Source organism: Oncorhynchus gorbuscha, linkage group LG06, assembly GCF_021184085.1.
Source record: "Oncorhynchus gorbuscha isolate QuinsamMale2020 ecotype Even-year linkage group LG06, OgorEven_v1.0, whole genome shotgun sequence".
Classification (NCBI taxonomy): Eukaryota; Metazoa; Chordata; class Actinopteri; order Salmoniformes; family Salmonidae; genus Oncorhynchus; species Oncorhynchus gorbuscha.
In genome coordinates this window covers 94,507,685-94,519,826 of record NC_060178.1, presented here as the reverse complement: position 1 = coordinate 94,519,826, position 12,142 = coordinate 94,507,685, and the positions used below count along the sequence as shown (strand labels likewise).

The 12,142-nt window shown below is 41.7% G+C and overlaps 1 protein-coding gene across 6 annotated transcripts in view; it reads right to left on the bottom strand.

Moving 5' to 3' along the window:
• Nucleotides 1–1,449: 1,449 nt before the first annotated feature.
• LOC124038567 (putative sodium-coupled neutral amino acid transporter 10) overlaps nucleotides 1,450–12,142 on the bottom strand; it is a 44,403-nt gene continuing 33,710 nt past the window's right edge. For 4 of the 6 annotated variants that reach the window (XM_046354597.1, XM_046354598.1, XM_046354601.1 and 1 more), the window contains 3 exons: nucleotides 11,978–11,998; nucleotides 3,821–3,973; nucleotides 1,450–3,704 (listed from right to left, as the gene is read on the bottom strand). In XM_046354597.1, the coding sequence (XP_046210553.1) occupies nucleotides 2,536–3,704; nucleotides 3,821–3,973; nucleotides 11,978–11,998 (1,343 nt within the window). In that variant the 3' untranslated portion in view covers nucleotides 1,450–2,535. The remainder of the gene's footprint in view (nucleotides 3,705–3,820; nucleotides 3,974–11,977; nucleotides 11,999–12,142) is intronic. The other 2 variants (XM_046354599.1, XM_046354600.1) reach the window with 2 other exon arrangements.

Sequence of the window (12,142 nt, the reverse complement as noted above, 5' to 3'; positions counted from 1 at the left end):
GTCATGTGCTGAAACACATCTTGTCTCACCTGTTTGAGATTGGTTCCAGGGGTAATGCCAGGACAGTGTTGACAACACTCTTTTCAATAATGCTTTAATGTCATACTGTGTACTAACATGGAGCCCACTACCAAAGACTTGTAGGACTGTGTCTTTATAATATAATGTCCTTTATGGCTCAGTTGGTAGAGCATGGCGCTTGCAACGGCAGGATTGTGTCCTGGGGTCACTGATACGTAAAATGTATGCACAGCACGGATGACTTAGTCGATTTGGATAAAAGCATCTGCTAAATGGAATATTGTTATGTAAATACATGTGTATGGGGTCGCTTTTGTTCATGTACACAACACACATTTTGACAACTGAATATTTTGCACATTTTTAAAGGAACCTTACATCTCAATAGTTACTCACTTTGGCCCATTCATTTCACTGCAAGTTACAATACAAGGCACAAAGCAGTGGCACCCACACAGGATATAACACACACTCAGGATATGACTAAACAAAATAACCACATTACTTTAAGTCATGGAAAACATCATGTATGAAAGGTGGAGAGTAGAACCAGAACATGGAATGTAGAACCAGAGTTATGGATTCAGAACTCCTTTGTGGGTAAAACATTTGGGAATTGTACATTACACCGAGTGTACAAAACACTATGTACACCTGCTTTTTCCATGAGAAACTGACCAGGTGAAAGCTATGGTCCCTTATTGATGTCACTTGTTAAATCCACTTCAATCAGTGTAGATGAGACGGGTTAAAGAAGGAGTTTTAAGCCTTGAGTCATGGATTGTGTATGTGTGCCATTCAGAGGGTGAATGGGCAAGACAAAAGATTAATCTGCCTTTCAATGGGGTATGGTAGTAGGTGCCAGGCACACCGGTTTGAGTGTGTCAAGAACTCCTATACTGCTGGGTTTTTTCACACTCAACAGTTTCCTGTGTGTATCAAGAATGACCCACCACCCAAAGGACATCCAGCCAACTTGACAACTGTGGGAAGCATCCCTCTGGGGCGCTTTTGACACCTTGTAGAGTCGAAGCTGTTCTGAGGACAAAAGGGGGGTTGTTGCAACTCAATATTAGGAAGGTGTTCTTAATGTTTTGACCAGTCAGTGTAGAAATAAGGCTACACTATACAACACTACAGTAGCAGTTTGTACTCATCAAAATGGAAGTCTGGTTTAAAATCGAGAGGAAAATGTATGCAAGGAAGCTAACCGATTTATCCTTAATTAAATGTACTATGAATGTTTCCAAAAATATGTTTAAAAAAAGCAGCATGAGAACATTTAGCTACGTTCAGAAAATAACATATACACTATTTACAGCTCACAATAACTAACATACATTTCAAAGGGCTTAACAAAAGCACAACAGTAACAAAAAACAACCACAAGTAATCTCTACAGAGCCAAAATGAAAACTCCACATCACCTAGAAGTATCAAGGGATTTAAAGTGACTCAAACGCAGCCATTGGATAGCCGGATAGGTGGTGCATTGCTCTCTCAAACACACAGGACAGAAGGAAACTTGGCATGTGGTATTGCATAGCTTAACATACATTACAGTAGAGCATTGAGCTTCTTAATAAAAAACTAAAATAAGTTCACATTTACATACAAATAGATTTTAAATAGATTTATGGCAGCATAATACAGCATATTATTATAGAATAGTCTACAATATCTTTATCTATATAACTGCAATGTCTTCTGGAATCATAGAAAGAGCATGCTAAAAACAAACCATTCCTATTTGGTAGAAGAACACAGACTAGGGTAAAATGAAGACACACAGGCAGCCCAATGCTGATCTATCTTCAGCCAATAAATGGTATTCTGACCAATCAGATCTTTTGCCAATAATTGGTAAAAAGCTCAGAATTGGGTCGTCAGTGTAATAGCAGCCAGAATGTTCCCTATAACAATCAATGCGCCTCACACACTCACAATCCTCCTGTACTGGTCAGGTATTACGAAGACAGGTGGTAAGGCAGAATGTGATCCATTGTACATGACTGTGTGGGAGAGAAAGAATGTGTGTTGTGAATAGTATGAACACCTGTATAACCACCAACTGTACGTGTGTGTGTGTGTGTGTGTGTGTGTGTGTGTGTGTGTGTGTGTGTGTGTGTGTGTGTGTGTGTGTGTGTGTGTGTGTGTGTGTGTGTGTGTGTGTGTGTGTGTGTGTGTGTGTGTGTGTGTGAGACAGAATAGGGTGTGCACATTCTAACCCAACTATATGTGAGTGTTTGTGTAAATACAGGGATTTGCACAGTCCAACCCAACTGTCCGTGAGTGTATGTTATATCGTATTCATGTGCGTGTATACCGGGTAGCCTAGTGGTTAGAGTGTTGGACTAGTAACCGGAAGGTTGCAAGTTCAAACCCCCGAGCTGACAAGGTACAAATCTGTCGTTCTGCCCCTGAACAGGCAGTTAACCTGTTAATAATAATAATTTGTTCTTAACTGACTTGCCTAGTTATATAAAGGTAAACAAAAAAATAAAACACTCCCAGTTACTCGTCTCTCTCAAGCTCAGAGGTCTGTTTTATCTGGCGTGTGTGTACCAGTGCCCCCCCGAGTGGCGGTGCCTCCAGGGCTGCATGGAGATCCCAGCCCCCCATGTCCAAGAAGGGCTCCAGCCCTGGCACACCCCTCCTGGAACCCCCAGCCTCCCCTACCCCCAGGGCTCTCCTCCTCCTCCTCAGGTCCATGTCTTCTTGGTCCCTGGCCTTCTCCTGGACGTCCTGGCCTTTGTGGGTCTTCTCTTCAACAACTTCGCTGGAGTCTGACTGGACGGTCGCCCTCTCCTTCATGCCCCGTCCACTCTTCTTCACAGCCCCTAGTTCTTCTCCTAATCCTGGTTTGACAGGTCCTGGCCCAGCTGCAGCCAGAGCCTGCTCCTCCCGGGCCTTAATGGCACTCTCCAGCTGTGCCAATTTCTCCTTCTGCTCCTGGTCCTTTTTCTCCTTCTCCGCTCTCTCCATCACCTCTCTCTCCGTCTTCTCCCACTGGATCCTCCCTCGCTCCGCTCTCTCCCTCTCTGCTCGCTCCTTTTCCAGCCTCTCATTCTCGATTCCCTCCTTCTCTACTCTGGAGTTTTCGATCTCCTGCTCTCTCGACAGTTTATCCCTCCTCTCCCTATCCAACCGTTCCTCCTCCACCCTCCCCTGCACCACTCTATCTATCCTCACTTCCTCCAGTCTCTCTTTCTCTATCCTCTCCTTCGCCTTGTCCACTACCTCCACCCCTCCTTTAACTACCCCGTCCTCAGCTTTGGCAGGTGGCAGCTGGGCTGGTTCTACCTTCATCCCCTCGGTCACCTCCTGACCCAGCGGTACTCCCCTAGCCCCAAGGTCCATCTCCTTAGGGGCCTCCACCTCTGCCACGATTGCTGCCTCAGCCAAAACGGGCCGTTTAGGGACCTCCAGAAGTACTTCTTGTTTGAAAATAACAGAGGCAACCACTTTGAAGACCTGCTCTTCTGCACTCTTCTCCACAGGGAGGACCTCATTGTGGGGCTGGATGTGAGGCTCGGCCCCTCCGGCCTGTGGAGCTCCAGCGGGCTCCCCAGGCTCCATGGTGTCTGAGGCCAGGGCAGGACCACCTTGAGCTGGGCCTTTGGGTTTGGATGCGCCCCCCTCCTCCTGGACCCCCTTCTCTGCATCGGCCTCTGAAGCTCCATCTGTCGTAATACAAAGATCGTTATTTACTTTCCCTTTTAATAACCAAACAGTTGAATTACTCAACACTTAGATACACATCACAATATAAAGACAGAACACGTATGAGTGTGCATACGCTGTGCGTCTGTACCGGTCTTTCTGGGGTGCATCTCCTGGTGCTGTTCCTGTATGACAGCCAGTAGTTTCTCCTGCTGGTCCAACAGCCTCTTCTGCTGCTCCTGCTGCTCCTTTATAACCTGCAGCAGAGCAGCATGGTCCAACTGACCCTCTACATGGGGGAGACAGGGTTAGAACACACAAAACACACACAGGGGGAGTCAATTACAAGTGGGTTGGGTTGAATATACCATTCATAAATTATATATTTGGAGGTATTGGAGGGAGAAAGGGTATTCGATTTATCCAGACAAACAGTATAGGGATGTGTTTAAGGGTGGGGGGGCTTGCGAAGGGATAACTCAGTCAAATTAATGTTGGGTATGGTTGCTACAAACAACAACAGTTTGGACAAGGTGGGGGGGGGGGGTTCCTGTGTGAGAGGGGGTGAGGTGGTTTAGAACTTGAGGGTTATGGCCATTTTGGTTAGGGGGACACAGAATTAGAAAGGTGAGTGACGATGTGAATACAGAGAGTGAGAGAAACACTTCGAACACGCTAAACAAACATGAGTTATCTATCCAAAACAGAGATGTATGGATAAACCACTACTCCAATCCTTTTGTCTCTATAACAAAGAAATAATAGCAAAAACATATACATGATCAAATACAAATCTTAGAATCAACTATTAAAGACTACCAGATTCTCCAATTACATTTATTGAACTACAGGACAAAATACAAACCCTCCAACCCAAAAAGGTCTGTGGTGTTGATATCCTCAATGAAATGATCAAATATACAAACTACAAATTCCAATTGGCTATACTTAAACTTTGTAACATCATCCTCAGCTCTTGCAACTTCTGCAATATTTGGAACCAAGGACATATCACCCCAATCCATGAAAGTGGAGACAAACTTGACCCCAATAAATACTGTGGGATATGGGTCAACAGCAAACTTGGGAAAATCTACTGCATCATCAACAGAAGACATTTCCTCAGTGAAAACAAAGTACTGAGAAATTGTCAAATTAGCTTTTTACCAAATAACAGACCACGTATTCACCCTGTACACCCTAATTGACAAACAAACCAAAACGAAGACAAAGTCTTCCCATGCTTTCTTGATTTCAAAAAAGCTTAACACAATTTGGAATGAGGGTCTGCTATACAAATAGGTGGAAAGCGGTGTTGAGGGAGAAAAATACAACAGTGCGCGCTTAAAATGGGCAAAAAAAAACATTTCTTTCCACAGGGCCGTGGGGTGAGACATGGATGTACAGTACCAGTCAAAAGTTTAGACACACCTACTCAATCAAGGGTTTTTCTTTATTTTGACTATTTTCTACATTATATAATAATAGTGAAGAAATCAAAACTATGAAATAACACATGGAATCATATAGTAACCAAAAACATTTTAAACAAATCCAAATATATTTTAGATTTGAGATTCTTCAAAATGTCGATAACAGCTTTGCACACACTTGGCATTCTCTCAACCAGCTTCATGAGGAATGCTTTTCTAATAGTCTTGAAGGAGTTCCCACATATGCTGAGTACTTGTTGGCTGTTTTTCCTTCACTCTGCGGTCCAACTCATCCCAATCCATATCAATTTGGGTTGAAATCGGGTGATTGTGGAGGCCAGGTCATCTCCTTCTTGGTCAAATAGCCCTTACATAGCCTGGAGGTGCATTTTGGGTCATTGTCTTGTTGAAAAACAAATTATAGTCCCACTAAGCGCAAACCAGATGGGATGACATATCGCTGCAGAATGCTGTGGTAGCCATGCTGGTTAAGTGTGCCTTGAATTCTAAATAAATCAGACAGTGTCACGAGCAAAGCACCCCCCAAACCATCACAACTCCTCCTCCATGCTTCACGGTGGGAACCACACATGCAGAGATCATCCAATCACCTACTCTACATCTCAAAGACACGGATGTTGGATCAGATCAAAGGACAGATTTCCACCGGTCTCATGTCCATTGCTCGTGTTTCTTGGCCCAAGCAAGTCTCTTCTTACTATTGGTGCCCTTTAGTAGTAGTTTCTTTGCAGCAATTCAACCATGAAGGCCTGATTCACGCAGTCTCCTCTGAACAGATGATGTTGAGATGTTTAGTTGAGATGTTTATTTGGGCTGTAATCTGAGGTGCAGTTAACTCTAATGAATTTATCCTCTCCAACAGAGGTAACTCTTTGTCTTCCTTTCCTGTGGCGGATTATTAAACATAAGAATGAGTGTGAGGTGTTGTCAGAACCCAGCTCGTGAGAAGTGACAGAGAGCTCTTATAGGACCAGGGCCCTAATAATAATCAATAACTTTGCTCTTTATTTAGCAATCTTACATATAAAACCTTAAATTGTTCATCAAAAATTGTGAATAACTCACCACAGGTTAATGACAAGGATGTGCTCGAAAGGATGCACATAACTCTGCAATGTTGGGTTGTATTGGAGAGAGTCTCAGTCTTATATCATTTTCCACACACAGTCTGTGCCTGTATTTAGTTTTCATGCTAGTGATTAGAGGTCGACCGATTAATCGGAATTAGGGCTGATTTCAAGTTTTCATAACAATCGGTAATCTGCACACCGATTATGGCCGATTACATTGCACTCCACGAGGAGACTGCGTGGCAGACTGACTACCTGTTATGCGAGTGCAGCAAGGAGCCAAGGTAAGGTGCTAGCTAGCATTAAACATATCTTATAAAAGAAATAAAAAAATAATCTTAACATAATCACTAGTTAACTACACATGGTTGATGATATTACTAGTTTATCTAGCTTGTCCTGCGTTTCATATAATCGATGCAGTGCCTGTTAACTCATCATTAAATCACAGCCTACTTCGCCAAACGGGTGATTTAACAAGCGCATTCACAAAAAAAGCATTGTCGTTGCACCAATGTACCTAACCATAAACATCAATGCCTTTCTTAAAATTAATACACAAGTATATATTTTTAAACCTGCATATTTAGTTAATATTGTTTGCTAACATGAATTTCTTTTAACTAGGGAAATTGGGTCACTTCTCTTGCGTTCTGTGCAAGCAGAGTCAGGGTATATGCAGCAGTTTGGGCCGCCTGACTCGTTGCGAACTGTGTGAAGACCAACAAAGACCGTAATTAATTTGCCAGAATTGTACATAATTATGACAAAACATTGAAGGTTGTGCACTGTAACAGCAATATTTAGACTTATGGATGCCACCCGTTAGATAAAATACGGAACGGTTCCATATTTCATTGAAAGAATAAACATTTTGTTTTCGAAATTACAGTTTCCGGATTTGACCATATTAATGACCCAAGGCTCATATTTCTGTGTATTATTATAAGTAAGTCTATGATTTGACAGAGCAGTCTGACTGAGGCAGCAGCAGGCTCGTAAGCATCCATTCAAACAGCACTTTCCTGCATTTGCCATCAGCTCTTCGCTGTGCTTCAAGCATTGCACTGTTTATGACTTCAAGCCTATTAACTCCCGAGATGAGGCTGGCAATATTAAAGTACCTATTAGAACATCCAATAGTCAAAGGTATATGAAATACAAATGGTATAGACAGAAATAGTTCTATAATAACTACAACCTAAAACTTCTTACCTGGGCATATTAAAGACTCATGTTAAAAGGAACCACCAGCTTTCATATGTTCTCATGTTCTGAGCAAGGAACTTAAACGTTAGCTTTTTTACATGGCACATATTGCACTTTTACTTTATTCTCCAACACTTGGTCTTTGCATTATTTAAACCAAATTGAACATGTTTCATTATTTATTTGAGACTAAATTGATTTTATTGATGCATTACATTAAGTTAAACTAAGTGTTAATTCAGTATTGTTGTAATTGTCATTATTACATATATATACACACAAATATATATTTTTAAAAAGTAAAGAATTAAAACTTTATTTTTTTAAATAAAATAAAAAATTGGCCGATTAATCAGTATAGGGTTTTTTGTCCTCCAATAATTGGTATCGGTGTTGAAAAATCATAGTCGGTTGACCTCTACTAGTGTTGGCAGAGAATCCACTCTCACTTACAGTTGAAGTCGGAAGTTTACATACACCTTAGCCAGATACATTTACACTCAGTTTCCACAATTCCTGACATTTTATCGTTGTAAAAATTAATATCACCACTTTATTTTAAGAATGTGAAATGTCAGAATAATAGTAGAGAGAATGATTAATTTCAGCTTTTATTTATTTCATCACATTCCCAGTGGGTCATACATTTACATACACTCAATTAGTATGGTAGCATTTCCTTTAAATTGTTTAACTTGGGTCAAACGTTTCGGGAAGCCTTCCACAAGCATCACACAATATGTTGGGTGAATATTGACCCATTACTCCTGAAAGCTGGTGTAACTGAGTTAGGTTTGTAGGCCTCCTTGCCCGCACAGGCCTTTTCAGTTCTGCCCACAAATTTTCTATGGGATTGAGGTCAGGGCTTTGTGATGGCCACTCCAATACCTTGACTTTGTTGTCCTTAAGCCATTTTGCCACAACTGTGGAAGTATGCTTGGGGTCATTGTTCATTTGGAAGACCCATTTGCGACGAAGCTTTAACTTCCTGAAATGTTGCTTCAAAATATTCACATAATTTTCCTACCTCATGATGCCATCTATTTTGTTTAGTGCACCAGTCCCTCCTGCAGCAAAGCACCCCCACAACATGACGCTGCCACCCCCGTGCTTCACGGTTGGGATGGTGTTCTCCGGCTTGCAAACCTCCTTTTTCCTCCAAACATAAATACGTCATTATGGCCAAACAGTTCTATTTTTGTTTCATCAGCCCAGAGGACATTTCTACAAAAAGTATTATCTTTGTCCCCATGTGCAGTTGCAAACCGTAGTCTGACTTTTTTATGGTGGGTTTGGAGCAGTGGCTTCTTCCTTGCTGAGCGGCCTTTCAGATTATGTCGATATAGGACTCGTTTTACTGTGGATATAGATACTTTTGTACCCGTTTCCTTCAGCATCTTCACAAGGTCCTTTGCTGTTGTTCTGGGATTGATTTGCACTTTTTGCACCAAAGTACGTTCATCTCTAGGAGACAGAATGCGTCTCCTTCCTGAGCGGTATAACGACTGCGTGGTCTCTTGGTGTTTATACTTGCATACTATTGTTTGTACAGATGAACCTGGTACCTACAGGCGTTTTGAAATTGCTTCTAAGGATGAACTAGAATAGTGGTCTACAATTGTTTTTCTGAGGTCTTGGCTGATTTTTTTTAATTTTCCCATGATGTCAAGCAAAGAGGCACAAAGTTTGAAGGTAGGCCTTGAAATACATCCACAGGTACACCTCCAATTGATTCAAATGATGTCAATTAGCTTAACAGGAGCTTCTAAAGCCATGACATCATTTTCTGGAATTTTCCAAGCTGTTTAAAGGCACAGTCAATTTAGTGTATGTAAACTTCTGACCCACTGGAATTGTGATACAGTGAATTAATTATAAGTGAAAATCTGTCTGTAAACAATTGTTGGGAAAAGTACTTGTGTCATGCACAAAGTAGATATCCTAACAGACTTGCCAAAACTATAGTTTGATAACAAGAAATTTGTGGAGTGGTTGAAAACCGAGTTTTAATGACTCCAACTTAAGTGTATGTAAACTTCCGACTTCAACTGTAGGTACATGGTTGCAAAGGGCATCAGTGCCTTAACAGCGCGATTTGCCAAGGCAGGATACTCTGAGCGCAGCTCGATCCACAAATCTGGCAGTGGCTTCTGATTAAAATCAGTTCTCACAGAACCGCTTGTTGCCATTTTGATGAGGCTCTCTTGTTCAGATATAAGTAAGTGGACTGGAGGCAGGGCATGAAAGGGCTAACAAATCTAGTTGTTGGTGTCATCTATTTAGAGAAAAGTACCTACGTAATTACGCAACCAACTCACTCAGGTGGTTTGCTATATCAAATGTGACATTGTCCGTAAGCTTGAGTTCATTTGCTCACAAAATATGATACAATGATGGAAAGATCTGTGTGTTGTCCTTGTTAATGCAGACAGAAAGGAGCTCCAACTTCTTAATCATAGCCTCAATGTTGTCCCACACACTGATTATATTTGCGGAGAGTCCCTTTAAATCCTTGATTCAGATCATTCAGGTGAGAAAAAACACCCAGTCGTGTGAAAAACGTTGTCATCATGCAAGCAGTCAGTCAAGTAAAAATTATTGTCAGTAAATAAAACTTTACACTTGTCTCTCAATTTTAAAAAAACAAACTTGTCAATACTTTGCCCCTTGATAACCAGCACACTTCTATTTATTGTAAAAGCGTTACATGGTCGTTGCCCATATCATTGCATAGTGCAGAAAATACATGAGTTCAGGGGTCTTGCGTTAACAAAGTTAACCATTTTCACTGTAGTGTCCAAAACGTCTTTCAAACGGTCAGGCATTCCTATGGCAGCAAGAGCCTCTCAGTGGATGCTGCAATGTACCCAAGTGGCATAGGGAGCAACTGCTTGAACGTGCGTTACCACTCTACTATGTCTCCCTGTCATGGCTTTTGCGCCATCATAGAATTCACTGGCTTGTATGCGAAGCAGTAATAGTTTCAAAACATCTCCTGCCATGTCACTGATGCGTCATGAAACAGTGTTGTTTGATGAAGGCATTGTCTGTATAGGTTTTTTGGGCCTTTTCCCCCAGCATTGTCCCAGCCATATCCGCGGCAGCAGGAAGAATTAAGTCCTCCACAATAGTATGGGGCTTGCCTCTCTCAGCCACTCGGTAGCTCACCATATTAGACACTTCTAGCCCCTTCTTATTAATGGTATCTGTTGCTTTTACACGTCTTACTTCTCGAAAGTCGTCTTAATTCTCGCTCAAATAACTCCTGTGGCTTATTTTTCAAATTGGCATGTTTTGTTTCTAAATGTCTGCGCAACAGTGAAAGTTTCATCGAGTTGTGAGGTAGTACTTTGCACATATAACACACTGTGGCTGAGGAAAGGCACTACTCCCAATATAAGTGAACCCCAAATCAATGTAGATTTCATCATATTTGCGCCTCTTCGATGGTCCAATGTCCCTGTCTGTTTGGTGCTTTCCCTGGTAAGGGGCAGTAGTTCGTCAGCTGCATCAGATTCACAACTGTCAGTGTCCATGCTAGCTGGGCTATCAACAAATGTAGAATTACTGATGCTAGCATTGGATGTGCTCGTGGAAGCAGAACAACTTGTGTCGTCGACAGGTGAAGTACTGCTGGTAGTAGCAGTATGATGCCCTAGTAGTAGTAGCAGTACTACCAGTAAAACTGGTATGTGCCTCTATGGACACATCTATCAATTGTCGAGCAAACGGAATGAGCAGCAACTACACTTGGCTACATACGGACCGTTAGTGGAATTCCCGCGAGAGAGTAGCGATTAATGTGATTGGATGTTAATTATTTGACTAAGCTACCTGTATTTGACATTGTGTTGTTATTTCACTGAACACTAGATGGTTTAACTTTATTTTTGGCAGTGAAACGAAGCTACTCAGGTGAGAAAAAAAAAAACTCACCCAAATGTATAGCCCCATTTTGAAATATAAATGTTATTTAAAAAATACATGTGAATCACATTTTTATTTGGCGTACCCCCGACGGCATTGCACGTAGTACCCCAGTTTGGGAATACCTGCCCTAGAGCACACAACAAACTATACATACCTCAGCCTAAACATCAGCACCACAGGTAACTTCCACAGAGCTGTGAACGATCTGAGAGACAAGGCAAGAAGGGCCTTCTACACCATCAAAAAGAACATAATAACATTCGACAAACCAATTAGGACCTGGCTAAAAATACTTGAATCAGTTATACATTTACATTTAAGTCATTTAGCAGACGCTCTTATAGAACCCATTGCCCTTTATGGTTGTGAGGTCTGGGATCCGCTCACCAACCAAGAATTCACAAAATGGAACAAACACCAAATTTAGACTCTGAATGCAAAAATATCCTCTGTGTACAATGTAAAACACCAAATACATGCAGAGCAGATTTAGGCTGATACCAGCTAACTTACAAAATTCAGAAAAGAGCCGTTAAGTTCTACAACCACCTAAAAGGAAGTGATTCCCAAACCTTCCATAACAAGTAGAGAGAACGACAGAGCGACAGAAGGCGAGGGATGAGTTCATACCTGCAACCAGCTTTTTTATCACTGTGACAGGAGCCAGTATACAGGAAAAGAAAGGAGAGAGACAAGAGTTAGAGGAGAGAAACCAAAAACCTGATGTGGAGTATCCTGAGTGAATCAACCCAAGTCTGTCTGTCTGCCTGCCCTGCCCTGGTCTGTCTGTCTACC